The sequence below is a fragment of the Paralichthys olivaceus genome, chromosome 12 (genome assembly GCF_024713975.1).
Source record: "Paralichthys olivaceus isolate ysfri-2021 chromosome 12, ASM2471397v2, whole genome shotgun sequence".
Lineage (NCBI taxonomy): Eukaryota > Metazoa > Chordata > Actinopteri > Pleuronectiformes > Paralichthyidae > Paralichthys > Paralichthys olivaceus.
The window spans coordinates 3,296,481-3,316,129 of NC_091104.1; the positions used below are offsets into that span (position 1 = coordinate 3,296,481).

The 19,649-nt window shown below is 45.3% G+C and overlaps 1 protein-coding gene across 1 annotated transcript; it reads left to right on the forward strand.

The window, feature by feature from the left end:
* Window positions 1–1,475: 1,475 nt before the first annotated feature.
* On the forward strand, window positions 1,476–19,382 carry ehd4 (EH-domain containing 4). The gene is made up of 8 exons (XM_069536197.1): window positions 1,476–1,969; window positions 5,771–5,947; window positions 7,440–7,537; window positions 12,871–13,037; window positions 13,117–13,250; window positions 13,632–13,743; window positions 14,841–15,005; window positions 16,114–19,382. Exons 1-8 carry the CDS (start codon window positions 1,743–1,745, stop codon window positions 16,669–16,671), a joined length of 1,638 nt encoding a protein of 545 aa, XP_069392298.1. The 5' UTR covers window positions 1,476–1,742; the 3' UTR covers window positions 16,672–19,382.
* Window positions 19,383–19,649: the final 267 nt, after the last annotated feature.

Below are 19,649 nucleotides of genomic sequence, written 5' to 3' on the forward strand. Positions count from 1 at the left end.
CTGCAGCTACACTGATTTTAAAAAGACAAACAGAAGAAAGACAGATTTTTTAAACTCAAGGTGTTGAAAACAAAGCTTGAGTGATGAAGGATTAATGATGAAGATCACAACCTGAATGATGAAGATCACAGCCTTAATGATGAAGATCACAGCCTGAATGATGAATGATGAAGATCACAACCTGAATGATGAAGATCACAGCCTGAATGATGAAGATCACAGCCTGAATGATGAATGATGAAGATCACAACCTGAATGATGAAGATCACAGCCTGAATGATGAATGATGAAGATCACAGCCTGAATGATGAATGATGAAGATCACAGCCTGAATGATGAAGATCACAGCCTGAATGATGAAGATCACAGCCTGAATGATGAATGATGAAGATCACAACCTGAATGATGAAGATCACAGCCTGAATGATGAATGATGAAGATCACAGCCTGAATGATGAATGATGAAGATCACAGCCTGAATGATGAATGATGAAGATCACAGCCTGAATGATGAATGATGAAGATCACAGCCTGAATGATGAATGATGAAGATCACAGCCTGAATGATGAAGATCACAGCCTGAATGATGAAGATCACAACCTGAATGATGAAGATCAAAGCCTGAATAATGAAGATCACAACCTGAATGATGAAGATCACAGCCTGAATGATGAAGATCACAGCCTGAATGATGAATGATGAAGATCACAGCCTGAATGATGAAGATCACAGCCTGAATGATGAATGATGAAGATCACAGCCTGAAGGATGAAGATCACAGCCTGAATGATGAAGATCACAGCCTGAATGATGAAGATCACAACCTGAATGATGAAGATTAAAGCCTGAATGATGAAGATCAAAACCTGAATGATGAAGATCACAGCCTTAATGATGAAGATCACAACCTGAATGATGAAGATCAAAGCCTGAATGATGAAGATCACAACCTGAATGATGAAGATCACAGCCTGAATGATGAAGATCACAGCCTGAATGATGAATGATGAAGATCACAACCTGAATGATGAAGATCACAGCCTGAATGATGAATGATGAAGATCACAGCCTGAATGATGACAATCACAACCTGAATGATGAAGATCGCAGCCTGAAAGTTCTGGACATGGTATCACAGCTGTAGATTCTCTTGTTGAGCTTTGGTATAAAATTCAATTTTATAAATTTTATATTTTAATTTGCTGAGAAACAGTTCATGATAAACTCGATGAGACTCAAACCTGTTCCATGTTATGTTTGGAACAGGTTTAGAATCTTGCGCCACACAGGAAGTGATGGTTAGTCATGAACTGGTCCTGATTAACGTCAGAGTTAGAATAAAGTTTAGGTTTAAGTTTCCTCACTGAGATAAATGTTCATGTGTGTAAGAGAGAGAGAGAATGTGTGTGTGTGTGTGTGTGTGTGTGTGTGTGTGTGTGTGTGTGTGTGTGTGTGTGTGTGTGTGTGTGTGTCTCTCCATGCTGCGTCACAGGGGCGGTGCCCTCAGGTACACTCACCAGCAGCGGTCTCACACACAGACACACACACACACACAGACACATACGCACAGAGGAGGCAGTGTGTTCTCGGCCCCAGACGCGCGCACTCGTGCACTCTCCTGAGCCTGAAGGTCGAGTCCCGCAGATAGAACCAGAGGAACCACCGAGGACCAGCGGAGGAACCAGCGAGGACCAGCGGAGGAACCAGCGGAGGATCTCCGGAGCAGCAGCGGAGCAGCGTGATGTTCAGCTGGGTGAAGCAGGAGCAGGGTCGGAGCAGGGAGGGAGAAATGTACCAGACTGTGACCGAGGGTCTGCAGAGCCTCTACACCAGGAAGCTGCTGCCGCTGGAGGACACCTACCTCTTCCATGACTTCCACTCCCCGGCCCTGGAGGCCGCAGACTTCCAGAGCAAACCCATGGTGCTGCTGGTGGGACAGTACTCCACCGGGAAGACCACCTTCATCAGGTACGAGCCCCACCGGAGGGGGGAGGGGGGGTTAAACACAGCGTCCCTGGAAGCAGCTTTACCCACTTTAACACCAGACCTCATTTAAAAACCTCAACATTCAACACTCTCTCGCCTCTAGAGAAGTTTACTGAAGGGGAAGAACATCAATCCACATGTCAAACTAATGTGTTGGGTCTGATGTTGAGATCGTCTAATGTTTAATCCCCCAAATTCAATCTGCGTTTAGGAAAAGTAATATTTTAGATGCTGTTCCTGGTTCTCTCGGTTCACAAGGAAAAGCTGAGCAGGAAAAGATGGAGCATTCGACGACTAAGACTTGTCTCTAATGATTCTATAGAAAATACAAAACTATAAAAGTTATTAATCATAACAAGACATTTCATTTTAAAGTTGGGAAAACAGATGAAGATGAGCTCATTTACAGTCACATACACAAATACATGAAATTTCTCCTTAAAGATTTTCCCAAATATATCTCAAGTCTTTTTTGAATCAATGAACTGAAGTCTTGAAATGATCTTTAAACTGGAGCCAACACAAGTGGACGTTTGTTGATATGAAGTTCACATCAACACGTTAACAGTAAAATCAAAGTCATTATTGTCAGAATTCAAATATGTATTTCCATCATTGCAGTTCATTTCAATATTATCAGTAGTTTTACACTGTGTATGATTTATGTTAATTACACCATGGTTGTCTTTCTCACCTCCTACACTTTTATTTGTGGAACTTTATACCAGATATCATATAAAATGGACAAGGAAATAAAAGTGTCAGAGCAAAATTTAATTTAATATGCGACAGAAATGAAGAGTTGTTGAACCAGCTGCTTTTTAAGTGTCAGGCTCCAGCACGGCTCAGGTCACTGCTGTGGAAACCTTCATGTGACTCATGTGTATGTTGTCCTAATGTTTGTGAAGTTCACAGCTCCGGCATCAGCTGAGGCTCATGGGTACTGTAGTTTGCATTGAGTGGCGCTTCAGAACCTGAAAATGTTTCTGTGGCATAGAATTCAACCCGTCATTGGAGGGAGGGGGGGTGTGTGTGTGTGTGTGTGTGTGTGTGTGTGTGTGTGTGTGTGTGTGTGTGTGTGTGTGTGTGAGAACCCCTGCTGCCTTATCTAACGGAGCCATACAAACAGCTCTCTGAGGTGTGGCTCATAGTAAATGGCTGGAGACATATTTCATGGATAATTTCTGTGCCTCAGTGAATTCAGTGCTTATTCAAAATTAATTAACAAACACATTTTAACACTTTTATCAGAAAAGTCTCTGGAAATAGTAAATTCAACTTTTTGTTTTCTGGTTGTCCGTCGCGTTCTTGTGAACAAGATATCTCAAGGACACCTCGAAGGAATCTCTATAAATGTGGCACAAACCTTCACTTGGACTAGAGGATGAACTGATTCGATGTTGAAGGTCAAGGGTCAAAGTCACTGTGACCTCACAAAACGTTGTTTTTGGCCTCCTCATCATAATATTTCACTTGAAAGAATTTCATAAAATTTCAGCAGTCAAAGGTCAAAGGTCACCTCATATGAGTCTGGGAGAAGATGAAGACTGAAGCTGCACTGAAGTTAATGAGACAAACAGGAAGTCCCACTCTCTCCAGATTCAGATGAAGCTTCTCATAATCATCCATCTCATTTATATCTGCTGGACTCATGAGCTCAGCTGAAGTCCTGTTTTCTGCCTGGAGGCTGAGACGTCGTCACGAGTTACAGAGCTGATCAACACGCTGCCCGCCCCCCCTCGCTGTTAAAGCCACTCAGGGGAGGAGAGTGTGTGTGTGGGCTAAAACCTACACAGCAACACACACAAAGACACACATGAACGCACACTCTTACAGTATTTGAAGGTTGATTTCCTGAGGATGATAGTAAACTGTATTTGTGTGTCTGCACTAAAGGAGAAGTCGAACAGAGCCTCTGACTGTTGAATGTTGAATCGGGTGCAGGTGCAGCAGGTTTGTTTGAACCAGTTCATTCGTGACTGATGGTAACTGGGTGTGAAGTCAGTTCACATTACACAAGCTTCACAAGAAGGTTTAAGGCAGACCTCATGTGAAAATCCTCACACGTGTCGGCAGATTCTAGAATGTCCAGAACGATTCTGTCGTTAGGCCAGCGTCAGTTTCAGATTGTGTTATCAGCTCACGGTGCACAGACACACAGACTGAACTACAGACGAGTGTCGGGAGCTGCACCATCGCATTAAGCTTCCTGTCGGGTGACATGAAGCAGAGTCATGAGTTTCCACCTGGATCCACGACAGCGGAGACGAGCTGAGACCTGCACACTGAAGTCTGACGTAATCACTTCTCTGCCGCTATACTGAGGTCAAACGAAGGTCGTGTCTGACCTTCTGGATAATCTGCGTCTGCATGTTTCAACCTGTGCTGCTGCAGCATTAAATGCAAATAAAGATGGAAATCGCAACAGCTGTGAAGCCAAAACATCTGTAATCGCCCTCTGGTGGCTGGATGCAAAATAGGTCATAAACCCCGCCTCCTCCATGTTGGCAAATTGGACATGGACCAAACTAAAATAAAAAGTTATTTATCATCTATATGTGCTGTCACTGATCATATAAAGATGTGTGTGTGTGTGTGTGTGTGTGTGTGTGTGTGTGTGTGTGTGTGTGTGTGTGTGTGTGTGTGTGTGTGTGTGTGGCCACTACTGAGGCCCCACCCTGCCCCAAGGAATGCTATGAATCATGGGAACAGATTTCCAGTAAAGTGCATACTTGACAATTTCATTTTCTTCTACTTCTCTGACTGAAGTGAAAGCAGCAGAGTTGAAGGTGGTCCACTGAGCGGCTCCAGGACCACGAGGAGGCCGCTGCGTGGTCTCTGACTGATCCATCAGAAGACGGGTGGAAACATGAGATTTATGAATCGGGTGTGAAGCTGCCGTATAAACATCTGAGCTCAGTTTTGAAATGAAAGATGTAGATATAAATACTAATGGTCCCAAAGGGGCGTTGACCTTTGGCGTAGTTTACAATTAATCACCATGGTTGCAGAATATTTTTCTTTGGATTCGACGAGTCGTTACCGTTCTGGTATCTTTGCCACATTCTACTTTTGTGATTAAAACAAGGTTTTGTGTTTCTTCGTTTCTGCTGATGTTGACGCTGATGAGCTTCCTGCACCTTTAGCTGAAGGTTTTATTTTTAGCATATGACGTTGTCTCGACGACGGAAGTGGAGTTACAGTGACAAACTCGTCCTCTCTTCACTGCCTCAGAAAATAATTGAACTTTAACATGAGAACGAAAAGGATGAAGTGGCTGCAGCAGAAGAGTTGGTCGTGCTCTTATTGATGTCTTTGTCTCAGACATGCAAAGTGCTCCTGCAGGAAAACTGATCCCAGGATCAGAGTTTTCTGGTGTTAACTCCCGACCTGAGTCACAGTCGGCCTCTGTCTGATAACAGAATCTCTCTCTCTGTGAAAATCCTGGTGGATCAGCAGCTCAGTGAAAACATGACTGGAAAACATGAAAACATGTGGATCTGTCAGGACTTTGACAACAGGAAGCCAGAGGACAGAGACTCTGCAGCCATTTTCCATCTCTTCCTTCCTTTCTCACTTTTCTCCAACAGGGAAAAGTGTGAGAGGTTGACGAGGTCGACGTTAGATGAAAGGACAGGAAATCCATTTTTTATTTCAAGGCTTCAGAGGAACAGATTCTCTAAATTGAGAGTTTGGGCCGTACTGACGGAACCCTGAATAATGACATGAGAACTGAGAAACGATGAAAAACAGCGTCTGTTCTGTCTGTGCCGCTCACCCCAGGTACCTGTTGGAGCAGGACTTCCCGGGAATGAGGATCGGTCCAGAGCCGACCACCGATGGTTTCATTGCTGTGATGTACGGCGAGAATGAAGGTGTCGTCCCTGGCAACGCTCTGGTGGTCGACCCCAAAAAACCCTTCAGGAAACTCAACGCGTTCGGAAACTCCTTCCTTAACAGGTACACACACACACACACACACACAGACACAGACACACACACACGCACACACAGACTATAGATTCAAGTCAGGGGGCAGATATCTTCAGCCTGAAGTTGATATCAGACATCGATTGTTTCATATGATCAGTGACGTCATGAAGTCATCAGAAAATGACAGTTATGGTCGTATGAAGGAATGATGTCATCATGATGTCACATAGTGGTTTAATGTTTTAACTTTTCCAACCAATTAGATCAGAGACACGCCCTCCAGTTAAATCAGAACCGATCATTGTGCAGGATGTGAAATAAAAAGTTCACATTGACTGATCAGGTTTATTCAGCGTGTGCTTTCCATCCATCATTTTGATCAGAGGTCATTAAGGTTAATCTCTCGTCAGCAGCCGGTGGATTCAGCTGTGACTTCAACTGTTTTCATGATTTATTTCAGTGAACGTTTCTGCAGCAGCTTCCTCCTGAACAATAATGTACATGAAGACTTTCAGTCGGGTTTAGAACTCATCACAAAACCCTCACTTCAGATCGAGGGTTCGTCTCTGTCCTCCTCTTGTTTAATATCACTGGTCATCAGACGCTCGGCTGCAGCGTCATGTGTGAACAGAACATTTTACTGACTGTAAGTTAAAAAGTTGCTTAGACCATGTGACTCCCTGCACACGAGAGGTTTGAACATCATTCACCCTCATTTAAAACCATCACAACTAAAATGAAATCAAGGTATGAACTCAAACGGTTTATCTGGAGAATCGTTATCACCCCAATGAGGTCATCGGTTGATTTATTAATTGAAGTTATTCTGACGTCATGGGAATTTATGTAGAATTGCACCAAAACGCAAAATTGTCATGTGATCATGTGATTGTCGTCAATAAATCTTACTAATTCAAATCTACACAAACACACACACACGCGCAGAGACACACACACACACACACACACACACACACACAGTCAGCTGTCAGAGTTCGTATCAGGGGTTTAAATTTAGCTAAAAACACTTCAAACCTATTTCCTCTGTCCAGAAATATTCCTAAGAGGAAGTAGAAAGATAGTCGGACCTCAAACTGTGTGTGTGCGCGCGCCCCCCCCCCCCCCCCAGACATTCCTCTAACCAGGAATCCCGTCTCGTCCCTGTTGGTACAGTGGAGGAACTTTCCACAATAAGTTATTGTTTCCAGGGGGAAGTGTGTGTGCGTCACCACGTGTCAGAGTGGTGGTTTTGTTTTTTCCCGCTGCCACTAAAGCTCGGACACGCCAAAGAGATTTATAGCTGCTGTTGTCTGTCGGCCCAAATTAACTCTGTGCCGGTGGGCGTCCACAAAACCTGTCAGGGTTCAACATCTGGAGCCAAAAGGAAACAACAAATATATGATGCAGCCTGAAAGTTTCTATATGTATATTTATTATATTTATACTTACACTCTGTGTGTGTGTGTGTGTGTGTGTGTGTGTGTGTGTGTGTGTGTGTGTGTGTGTGTGTGTTTTTCAGGTTCATCTGCTCTCAGATGCCCAATCAGGTTCTTCAGAGCATCAGCATCATCGACACTCCTGGTATCCTGTCAGGAGAGAAGCAACGAATCAGCAGAGGTATGAGCTCACACACACACACACACACACACACACACACACACACACACACACACACACACACACTCTATGAAACAAAAGGGTCAGTTTACTTTTCTGTATGTGTGTGTGTGTGTGTGTGTGTGTATATGTGGTTGTGTGTACATGTCTTCCTCACATTGTGGGAACCATAGCTCGTTGAAGACATGGTGTAATGTTTGGTTAATGGTAGTTCTGAAGGGTGTGTGTGTGTGTGTGTGTGTGTGTGTGTGTGTGTGTGTGTGTGTGTGTGTGTGTGAGGTGACTAAGTCATCATCCTCTGTGTTGTGTAACTGTCCTTGAAATTCTTTCACTTCCTCATATTGTATCAGAGCAGTCGTCCTCCGTTCACTCATCACTCAACATTTAGTGTAATTACAGGTCAGAGGTCTGAATGACTCACACACACACACACACACACACTTTTAGCTGCTAAAGCTACGTTCTGGAGTTTATCAAGCTATGAGAGCAGAACTTACCACGGCCGTCCTCAGTCGTATGAACCGTCAGCTCATGCAGCCAGAGCTGAGACAGCAGGAGACAAACATGTCAGAGGACATGGAGGGACATGTTAGGGACAGGTGAGGGACATGACATGAGAGGAGAGGGACAGGTGAAGGACATATATACAGTCACTGATGGTCTTTATATACAGTCTTGGGCCATGTGTGTCCTCTTTCTTTCGCTGTGGATATTCATGGTCTTCAGAGGAGGATTCATACGACTCTGTTGACCTCGTGAACTTTTCTCAGGAGGACAAAATGTCTCTTCAGCCACTTTGAGCTCACTTGTCTTCTTGTTAAAACGTCTTTTAAACCTGTGACATCACTGGTGTCACAGTTTTCTTCTCCTGAATCTATTTCTGCTCCTCAGAGGATGAACTCTGAGCTCCACCTCTGGAGAAACTAACTGTATGATTAACTTTGAGCGGATCAGAGGGTTTCCGACCTCAAACTGTGAGATCTTCTTCTTTTTGGTTTCACTTCTTGTTTTGCCTCAGTCTGTTTCCTCTGATGATGAATCAACTGAAACCTCTAAGTTTTTTACAAATGCAGATCTGAAACCAGGGAAACTGACAGAAAGCATCCAAACAGGAACCAAGTGTCGGGATGTTTCACTTCATTCAGAGTAACACAAGTGACACGTGACTGGAGTGTGTTGAGTCCTGGTATTACTGAAACGTAAAGGGAGAAAACACTGAAGCTCCTGAAACACTCGTCAGTTACTCAGAGCCCACTAACACGTCACCCTGATGTCATGTGACAAATCTACATAACGCACGGCTTGCGGCCAGTCCGACACGCCCCCTTTCGAAGGTAAAGCCAGAGCAGCGTGGAGCACCTGGCCAATCAGAGCAGACTGGGCGTTATCAGGAGGCGGGCCTTCAAAGAGACAGCAGATAAGCGTTTGAGACAGAGACTGAAAAGAAGACGTCTCCGTTAACATTCGTCTCTGGTGATCTGATCACATGTTCAGCTCCGAGTTCATCAGTTCACACCTGGTGTTTCCACGTGTGATCGAATCCCACTTCCTGCTCTATCACAGAATAATACACAGAACGAACAATGTGAACATGAACACAGGATTCATCTGGTCCCTGTTGCTCTTGTATTGAGTCAGCCTGGATGACGGCAACCGTTAAAGACCTCAGCTGGACGGGTGGAGGGGAGAGGAAGGTGGAGGGAGGGAGGGATGCAGGATTAGAGGGAGGTACAGAGCGCCACAGGAAGCGGCGGCAGGGCGTTCCCTCCATCTGGAAACACTTAGAGCTGCTCAGCTGAGGCTGAATTCCTCCTGACGATGTTCAACAGGCCAACAGTGACCACACACACACACACACACACACACACACACACACACACACACACACACACACACACACAGGCTGACGTCAGCAGCATCACTGACAGATTGAACTTCACCACACAGACACTGAGGGTTCAGTGAGATCACAGCTACTGCTCTGAATCTGATTCAGTCACATTCAGCAGTGACAACACACATACACACACACAAACACACACACACAAACACACACACACACACACACACACACACACGTGCGGCAGCTGTTTTAAAACACACGTGTTTGATTGGGGATTTAAACTGATGTTAGTCATGTGAACCGCGTGTGGACATTTTCCCACCAGGTTTTAAAGCTGTGACGACACCGTGACACTGGGCATGTACGTGTGACCGGAGTGTCACATGACTCAGCAGACGACAGAGCGTTGGATCGGTTGTTTGTGTTGATCCGTGTGTTGTTTGGTTGAAGCTCAGTCGCTCTTTAATCAGACAGAAAGGAGGTAAATGTTGTTTTACATGTTGTGTTAATCTGCTCTTTGTGCGTCTCAGAGCTCGTTGCGTGTTGTCGCATGTTCTGCAGAGCTGCAGCCTGACGACAGGGTGGAGTCTCCGTTTGCTCGCCCGGCTCAGTTCACGCTGATCTGCTGCCAGTCAGTGCTCATCAGAGGGCGAGGCCCGACACCAGCCTCCGCGCTTGGAGGGAAACTCTGTGAATTATAGTTGATGTAGTTTTAACATTTTACAGCCTTGTATTTTATTACTGATGAGAAAAAACGCTCGACACTGTGACAACTCCTTCAGAAATCCACTCTGGTCTCTGGTCATAAAGAGGTGATGAGAGGCAACGTGTTGAAGGTTTTCACGGACGCTTCCCTCTCAGATGCTTCTCCTTGTCGCGGTGACTCGTCGATCCCGAGCTCACCAGCAGTTTGTTTCATTTTGCTCTCTGCTCTCATTCTTCTTCAGGGGATTTAAAGGTCTCTGTTTCAATGAGTCACCGTTGGATTTGAGCCTTACTCAGATTCTTCAGTCCGACCGTCAGCGTCCTCCCTCCCTTCGCTCACTGGCTCTGTCCTCGGTGTCTCCGTTCATTCCACTCCAGTCCTCTGGTGTCACTGGTCTGCTTCAACACCTCAGATCCAGTAAAACGAACTCAGTGACCCCACCAGTGATACATCCACTGACTTTATAAAGACGGACATAGACTCAGAGACCGGAACCTGAAGCCAACGCTGAAGTGCATGAAATCTGTGTTGTGTGTACTGACCAGCAGGGGGCGACTGGTAGTTTCTATAGAAGTCTATAGAAAACGTCTCTTCTCACTTTCTAACGTCAGTAAACTTTGTCCTCGGGGTTTTTTGTCTCAGTCTCTAGTTTAAAGTCTTCTTCAAACAGCTGATGTTCGTTTATCAATTAAGATCATTTAGAGTCAAACAGAGCAGAAAGAACAGGATGTGTGGGGGGGGGGGGGGGGGGGGTAAGACAGTGTGATTGATTACTGAACAGTACCAGCTGGCAGGTGGGCGTGTCCTCGAACTCTCAGTAAGGCTCCACGCCCACTCCTCCATATATGGTTACTTCTGGTGTCAACAAACCAAGATGGCGTTGGTGATCAGAGCTGACTGTAACACACTAGTATTAGCATGCTAAGCTAGGCTAACCAAGGATTCACTCCTGGTGTCGGTGCCGTTCTGTCAGACGTCTGTGTGACGCCGCCTGGATCTCATGGGGTCAACACAGTCCAGCGCTGTCACTCAGATTCTCTCTGTTGAACCGTGGACACATGTTTTTGTTCTGGGGGCGTAGATGCAGCTCGTGAGAGCAGGACAGAGGAAGTGCTGCCGTTGGTCTGAAGGCATTTCCCTTTCAACAGGAAACAAATCACGTGAAGCTGTTTTCTCTCTCCGACTGACAGAGCGTCGCCATGTCTCCTGGGACGAACACCTGAACCTTCAGGTGTAACCTGAGACCGTGTGTGTGGGGGTGGGGGACAACGTCCTCATGTCACCATCGGACGTTGTCACACATCATTAATTCATGAATGGACGAGTCAGGGCTGAGGACACTGTGACAAAGCTTTATTCGGTTTTAATGCTGCAGCGATTTATTGATCATTCAGATTATTGATGTGCAAATATTTGATATTGTTTTTAAAGAATCATCTTAAACTGAAGAAGCTCTGATGTTTTAAAGATGAATCACTGACATTGAGATTTATTGATAATAATCATTGATTAGAATGTGAAGGTTAGGATGAGGTGAGTAGTAATTATAGTGTGTGTGTGTGTGTGTGTGTGTGTGTGTGTGTTGTGTCCACAAACAGTCAGAGGTGTGGTGCCCTGCAGTAATGTTGTGATTGTGCACAGCAGTGTCTTTAGGTTAAATACTGAGGTTGAAATGTGATGCAGGAGGTGAACTGCTGTTCTTCAAACACACACACACACACTCACACTCACACACTCACACACACACACACTCACACACACACACACACACACACACACACACACACACACCCCTGCACAGACGGCAGCAGCATTACAGACGGACTGATGAATTCAGTGTTGGAGGTTTATTAGATCTGGTTTTAGGAAACACTGTGACTGTAATGATCTCTGCAGCCTGTGGAGGACGCTCTCACTAAAATGGACTTTAGATGAAGACTCATCTGATGGAGGCTGTTTACTGAAGGTGTTTCTGTGTGTACACTTTGTGGACTATGTCATCTCCGGGTGTCTGTGTGTGTCTGTGTGTGTGTGTGTTGCTTGGGTCAACACAATAATAGTACATCTAGAGAAAGTGAAACGTTGAACTATTGATAATTACATATTTATTATCAGTAATAAAAGTCATAATTAATTTGTGAGCTTTACTTTAAATCATTGTGAATAATTAAACATGTTCTATTTAAAATCTCTTAGTCACAGTATAAGTGACTGTAGCTGTGAGATAATTACAGCAGGAACAAGAAATGGAATACAGTCAAGGACAGATAGAAACCTGAGTCTCACTGTTCCTCCTTCTGTCGGAGGAGTTTTCCAGATCAGGGCCGAGGAGCCACACCCAGACATCCACAGATCAATTTACACACACAGGCACACACTCACACACACACAGGCAGACACTCACACACACGCACACACTCACACACAGTTGTGTCTCCATGACTTCAGAGGACATTGACTTATTCTAATGCTAACCATAGTTACTACTGACCTAACCAAAACCTATTTTAACCTAACGCTTATATTTAATAATTTACGTTATGAGGATTAGGTCCCCACAACATGAGTATTACCTGAATCACACACACACGTCACAGGTCACCTTTATTAAATTCATGTCCTGATTGAACTCTGACGTCAGCATCTGGAACCTGAAGCTTCTAAATGTCTCAAACTGAAAATCAGAGCAAACAAATGAATCTTCAGAGGCAGAATGTTGTTGAGTTATTGAAGATCATCTGGGTTCTAAAGTGTTGCTCCCTCTGTCCGTGTGTCTGTCCTCAGGTTACGACTTTGCGGAGGTCCTGCGTTGGTTCGGGGAGCGGGTGGACCGCATCATCCTGCTGTTTGATGCCCACAAACTGGACATTTCTGACGAATTCTCTGAGGCCATCAAAGCCTTCAAGGGCCAAGACGACAAGATCCGAGTCGTCCTCAACAAGGCCGACCAGGTAGGACATCACGACCGTCTGATAACAGCTGCTGCTCACCTGTCCCAGTCTGACTCCTCCTCCTCACCTGTGTGCTCAGGTGGACACCCAGCAGCTGATGCGGGTGTACGGCGCCCTCATGTGGTCACTAGGGAAGGTGATTAATACTCCAGAGGTGGTGAGAGTTTATCTGGGTTCCTTCTGGGCCAAACCACTGCAGAACAGTGAGAACAGGTCAGAGAGCATTCACTCACTCATTCATTCACTCACTCATTCATTCATTCATTCACTCGTTCATTCACTCACTCATTCATTCACTCACTCACTCATTCACTCACTCATTCACCCACTCACTCATTCATTCATTCATTCACTCGTTCATTCACTCACTCATTCATTCACTCACTCATTCATTCACTCGTTCATTCACTCATTCACTCACTCATTCACTCACTCACTCATTCACTCACTCACTCATTCCTTCATTCACTCACTCACTCATTCACTCCCTCCCTCCCTCACTCACTCCCTCCCTCCCTCCCTCCCTCACTCACTCACTCATTCCCTCCCTCCCTCCCTCCCTCACCCTCTCACCCTCTCACCCTCCTGTCTCAGGCGTCTCTTCGAGGCGGAGTCTCAGGACCTGTTTAAGGACATCCAGAGTCTCCCGAGGAACGCTGCCCTCCGTAAACTCAACGACCTCATTAAGAGAGCCCGTCTGGCCAAGGTGAGACAGGAAGTGACATGTTGTGGTTGGCGTTGACGCCTCAGGAATGTGTGTGAGTCTGGGACAGAAGAAGGAATGTGGTCCCTCAGATCAAATGTCTTCTGATGTGTCCTCTCAGTCTGAACCTCTGAGTCCAGTGAAGACACAAATGTTACATTTATATAAAATGATTGAACAAAATAATCCCAGGAACAATTTACTGAGTGAATATTTCAGATGAAACAACATGAAGTGACGAGAGAGGAGTTTTCACATGTCCACACGTTAGCCTAGCTTAGCACAAAGACGTGAGTGCTGGTCACTCACCTCGCCTCCTTCACTTATCTGGACCCTTCTAAGGAGACTTAATCTCACCTCGCCTCCTTCACCACCGACAATAAACTTGAGGTTTCTTAATTAAAACTTTTAATTAGAACTTCACTGTGATTAAAACCAATGAAGACGTATTATTGAATGAAACTAAGCTCAGTGACCTTTGACCTGCTGCTCTGATGTCACGCTTCAGTCTCACCTGTTGTTTGTTAAGTATTCTCATGTTGACACGCCCCTCATTCTCCTGACTGTTGATTAATGACAGTCAGGAGAACTCCCTCCTCTTATGAAGCCTCCCTCCTTTCCCTACTTCCACCTCCCATAATGCAATGGGTCAGTGTGAAGGATTCCAGGGTGTCTTGCACCCCCCCCCCCCCCTCACTCCTGGTCTGAATCCATCCATCAGCAGTGGCGTAGTTTCCCCTCCGACCCGTTCACTCTCCTGTCTTTCTGTTTCTTGACTCACCCACACTTTAGTTTAGTTTCATTAAATGAGATTTGTTCCACTGCTCTTAAGTTAATATTTGTCCAATGTCCACTTGGTGTATTTTCTTTCTTTCGTGTTTGACCTGCTGTTCCAGAGAGGAACATCATTTAGTTTGATGGAACGTTCCGCTCGACTGAAACTGAGCTCTGAAGTTGATATCACCTCTGATGAGTTGTTATACAAATAACGACAAGTCGCTGATGTCAGCAGCGCGTCAACGGCCCGTGGGCTCGATTCAGTTCCTCTCAATCATTTCTTCATGACTGAGGAGTTCGATCTGTTTTTGTTCACGTTGCAGGTGCACGCTTACATCATCAGCTACCTGAAGAAGGAGATGCCGTCTCTGTTTGGACGAGAGAAGAAGAAGGAGGAGTTGATCATGAGGCTGCCGGAGATCTACACCATCCTGCAGAGGGAGCATCACATCAGCCCCGGAGACTTCCCCAACGTCACCAAGATGCAGGTACGAAGAAACACAGTCACGACAAGTGTTCTTCACAAACATTGTGAAACTTTATTCACCTTACACCTCAGTTTGATCAAAGTGAGTCTGATGAGTGAAGGTGGAGAACGTTTCCTCCTTCGCTCCCTGAGCGTCTGTTCTCTCACTCTGCTGAGTGGGTTCATCTCCTGAGAGAACAAGTGACTGAGAGTCTCCATCAGCTCCAGTGGAAGAGTGAAGCTGAACTGAGATCAGTTCTTAACAACCAGAGTTTATCTCCAGTGTTCAGCAGAAACTTTAAAACATGAAGAACTCTGAACAGTTTGTTTCAGCAGAGGATTGATTCACTTTGGTTTTACATAAAAACACAGTTAATGACCACGTGTGGCTGCAGGAGGAGCTTAAGATGCTTCATCACGCGTGTCATTGTGTAACAGTCTGAGAACGACCTGTGACCCCAAGACGACGGGATCCAGATGTTTACTGGTGTCAGGCAGATGTTTGAAGGCAGCAGGGACAGAGTGACCCAACTTAAAAACACACAGTCTGCAGCTGGTGTCTCAGGCCTGTAGAGAGTGTGTGTGTCTGTGTGTGTGTTTGTGTGTTTGTGTGTGTGTTTGTGTGTTTGTGCTCATTCCCCAGCCTCAATTGTATTTACTAATTTTTGGCGAGAGAGGATGTGTTTGTCTTTTCCCTGGTGAGATGTGTACAAAGACACACACGCACACACACACACACACACACAGACACACACACACACACACACATATTTGGAGTCGCACACTGCGTCCACCTGCAGCTCGGAGTCATGTTCACGTCCAGTGGATGATTCTCAGCTTTTCATCGCCCCCTGTCAGTGGAGAGAAAGACGTGCACTTTCTAATTTATTTTCTTATTTATTCTCTTTCTATGGTTCCCAGATTTTTCTTAATATCTGCGATTATTAAATATCTTGTTTTTACTCTGCATTTGTTTGGACGCCGGCGTAACCATAGCAACAGTGATGAGTTGTGAAATGAAGAAGTATTATTGTGGGTGGAGCCTGAGATTCACAGGCGACTGGGAACTTCAAAAAATAAGTTGAATTTAATTATGACTTTAAGTTTTGTGTGTCTGTCGCCCCCTACAGGATATGCTGCAGCACTACGACTTCAGCAAGTTCCCGTCCCTGAAGGTGAAGCTCATCGAGTCGGTGGATAAGATGCTAGCCTCAAAAATCGCTGTTTTGATGGCGATGATCCGAGAGGAGGAGTCCAAGCAGCCGCCATCCTTGGTGTCAGGCGGAGCCTTCGAGGGCTCTCAGGAAGGACCCTTCGGCCGAGGCTACGGCGAGGGCATCAGCGCCGGGGCCGACACTGAGGACTGGATCGTGAGCCGCGACAAACACCGCTACGACGAGATCTTCTACACGCTGATGCCTGTCAACGGCAAGATCACCGGTGTCAACGCCAAGAAGGAGATGATGAACTCGCGGCTGCCAAACACCGTCCTGGGGAAAATCTGGAAGCTGGCCGACTGCGACCACGACGGGATGCTGGACGACGAGGAGTTCGCCCTCGCGCAGCACCTCATCAAGATCAAATTGGAGGGATACGAGCTGCCCACCGATCTGCCGGATCACCTGATGCCCCCGTCCCACCGCAAAAACCCCACCGCAGACGCCCTGTACAACCACACCGAGGACTAGAGCGCTAACAGGGCGGCCATCGAGCCACCGGAGAGACTGAGCTGAGAGGAAGTCCAACTGTAAAAAAACACCACAGGTCAACTGCTGCTGATGTTCAGACTGAGGGAACCTGTCAGCAGACTGCTACAGAGGGTCAGAGGTCAAAGTTCAGGTGTTTTCTACTGAGGAGCTCATCACTAAGATGATCTCGTCAGTAACTGAGTCCACATAATCAGCTTTTATTTTGGTAAGAGTTTATATATCACCTTTTTTAAAGCAACAAACAGAGCTTTTATTGTGAAAGAGAACAGTGTATCCTGATATTTCCTGCTTCATATTCTTTCTTCACAACATCTGGGCGACATCTGGAGGCGACACGACCTCCTGTCGCTGATGTTTTGTTGGTCCGTGCAGTGGAGATAAATATCAGGATACAGCCACACGACTACGTATTAGTTTGAAAATGCATCAAATCTGCTACAGACACGTATCCACACTACTCTATGACGTTATATGAATTATAACTCTTTTATTCTGAAGGCCATATACATCCAAAAGCCGAGCTATAGAGTTTCCTGTAAACTGAGGAACACGAATGTTCCTGTTGTCCACCGTGAGACGCCGATCGTCCAGAAGAGGATTCGAGCCACGTGAAAAATGCAGAGTAAAATGTTTTCACGTGGCTCGAGTCTTCCTCTGTAGCATGAGATGAACGTTACAGGAGCAGCAGCGATGATCCGTCCACAGCGAAGCATCGAGGGGAACTTCCTCCTGAGCTGAAGGTCAAACATCTGCTGCCGAAGCTGCTTTTCTACTAGTGACCAAGATTTATTATTTTCATAAAGTCTCATGTCGGCTTCACTGCGTCACGGCTGCAGATGTTTTAATTATCGAGCTCATGCAGGAATCCACATAAACAGATTTAGAGACTCGTCAGAAGTGAGCTTTTCATTTGTGTTGAGGGAAATCATCACTTCTCTTCCAACCTGAAGGTGAAATGTTGAAGGATGCGATGATTCTTTTTAGATGGAGTTATTTTCCTACAGAACGAGTCACGAGGTCGCGTCTCCCCCCGAGTCGTCTTTATGTTCATTGTAAATCCGACTGACTATGTGTTTTGCAGCAGGAAGCCGTTACTTAGCGCCTCCTCAAGTGACCATAGAGTTCAGACGCAGTCCCATACCAGGATGCTGGGTCCATGGTAGTCTCAGAGGTCAAAGGTCACAGTCCGTCCTGTTTCAACAGCAGAGCGGCCGCTTCAGCTCGCTGTTAACTCGTCCCTCGGGGTTGGACGGCGTCCTGAAACGTGTCCGCTCGCTTCTGTTTCCTCGTATTGTAAACATCAGCAGAGACGAGCAGAGCGGTGACCTCTGACCTCTGCTGACAGCACACCTTCCTCTCCGTAGAATCCTCTGCTGCCTTTGTGTCTTCTTTTCATCTCTGTAAATTCTAACCTCCGCTGGGGAGGAGACTTTTTCCACTTCCTGTCATGACTGAAAGGAGTTGATGCTGCAGTAAATCTGATCATGTAAAAGTGTGTGAATGTGCCTTTAATTGCAGCAGCGAGGTTCGGCCAATGAAAATCAAACAAAACATCAAAACAGGACGATGAGGTTCAACCATGTGACCTGTGATGTCAGAGACACAGTCACATGATTGCAGCGTTTTCCACAAGACGGTGAGGACTGACAGTAAAAGTACAAGTTTATTGTTGTCATGGCAACGGCAGGTTTGAATGTGTTTAGTGATGATTCCTTTCATCTGTGCGTCAAACACCAGACGTCTGACTAATGCGTCATCATAATGAGAAACCTTCAAAATAAAGTTCTGCTCAGGAGGGTTAAAGGATTTTGATTTTTAAACGTTTCTATGTTTTGATAAAGTTTCCATAATCTTGAGAAAGTCTTATTTTTTCAATACATTTTCATAAACTGTTGAAAGTTTCTCATGATTCTGACATCAGGATATTTTATTGGTGGAAATGAGCTTGTTTGCCTTGATGCTAAAATGCCTGTAAAGTCCTCACTAGTATAGAACAGTGTCACACCCCTGGACAGAGCTGGAACTGTGTACATTCATATTTAAAGTATAAAAACACTGTACATGAACTACTGTAAATACGCTGATGTCGATCCTCAAGGCGCCAGCGGCTGCGCTCCAGTGATGGCGTCAGTTCTCTAACTGATGATTAGCAGCCCCTCAGTTTGTTTCCAACCTGTTCCCACTTCACGGATTTTAACTCTGTGAATATCGGAACCTAATCGATGACCAAAGTTTGTAAAAACAATTTCAAAGCTACATTTGCACACAGCAGTGCCTGCTCATCTCAATGATTCAGAAAGAGCGCCCCCTTGCTTCTGCTTGAGACAAAGCCTCTATTAGCTGTCAGATCCGCGTGTTTCAGAGCTTTAATCTTTCAGGTCTCTGTCTTTTAAAACCTTCTGTTCCTATGACAGGACGTGTTTGTCCTCGAGGATCCAACAGTTGCTCGGTGCCTTTAAAACACTGAGAAGCTCGAGGTCTGCGTTCATTTCATTTTCCCACAGAGCAGCTGTCTCTGAGGATTTATTGGTTTTAGTTTTGATCAAACGCATATTCATGTGAAGGTGAAAGGTTTTATTTTTGTGATTTTAAACTATTTTCCATTCTTGTTTGGATGTTACTCTGTTCTGATGATGCAGCTCATCCTGTTTGCAGAGCTGGAGACTAATAAAGTTTATTCAACACGTGCACTTCAGTGTTTCCCTCATTCAAACTCTTTTCATACATGAACTGAACCACTGACATGTTCCTGACGTGTTCCTGTTGTTGAGTCGGATCCGGACAATCTGCTGCCGCTGCTTCACGAACACCGTGTACACAACCTGACCGGATAATATTCTACACAGTTCATCACAATCTTGATTTCAGCTCCATGTGAAGTTTTTATTCAAGTAAATTTAAACTCGGGCTAAATAGTTTAGTCAACATTGTTTAATGAGTTCAGTTCATTGCCCTCG

Coding starts and splice junctions, on each gene's coding strand:
- ehd4 (XM_069536197.1), top strand. CDS start 1,743: ATGTTCAGCTGGGTGAAGCAGGAGCAGGGTCGGAGCAGGGAGGGAGAA. Junction 7,538..12,870: donor GAAGCAACGAATCAGCAGAG/GTATGAGCTCAC, acceptor GTCTGTCCTCAG/GTTACGACTTTGCGGAGGTC. Junction 13,251..13,631: donor CTGCAGAACAGTGAGAACAG/GTCAGAGAGCAT, acceptor CTCCTGTCTCAG/GCGTCTCTTCGAGGCGGAGT.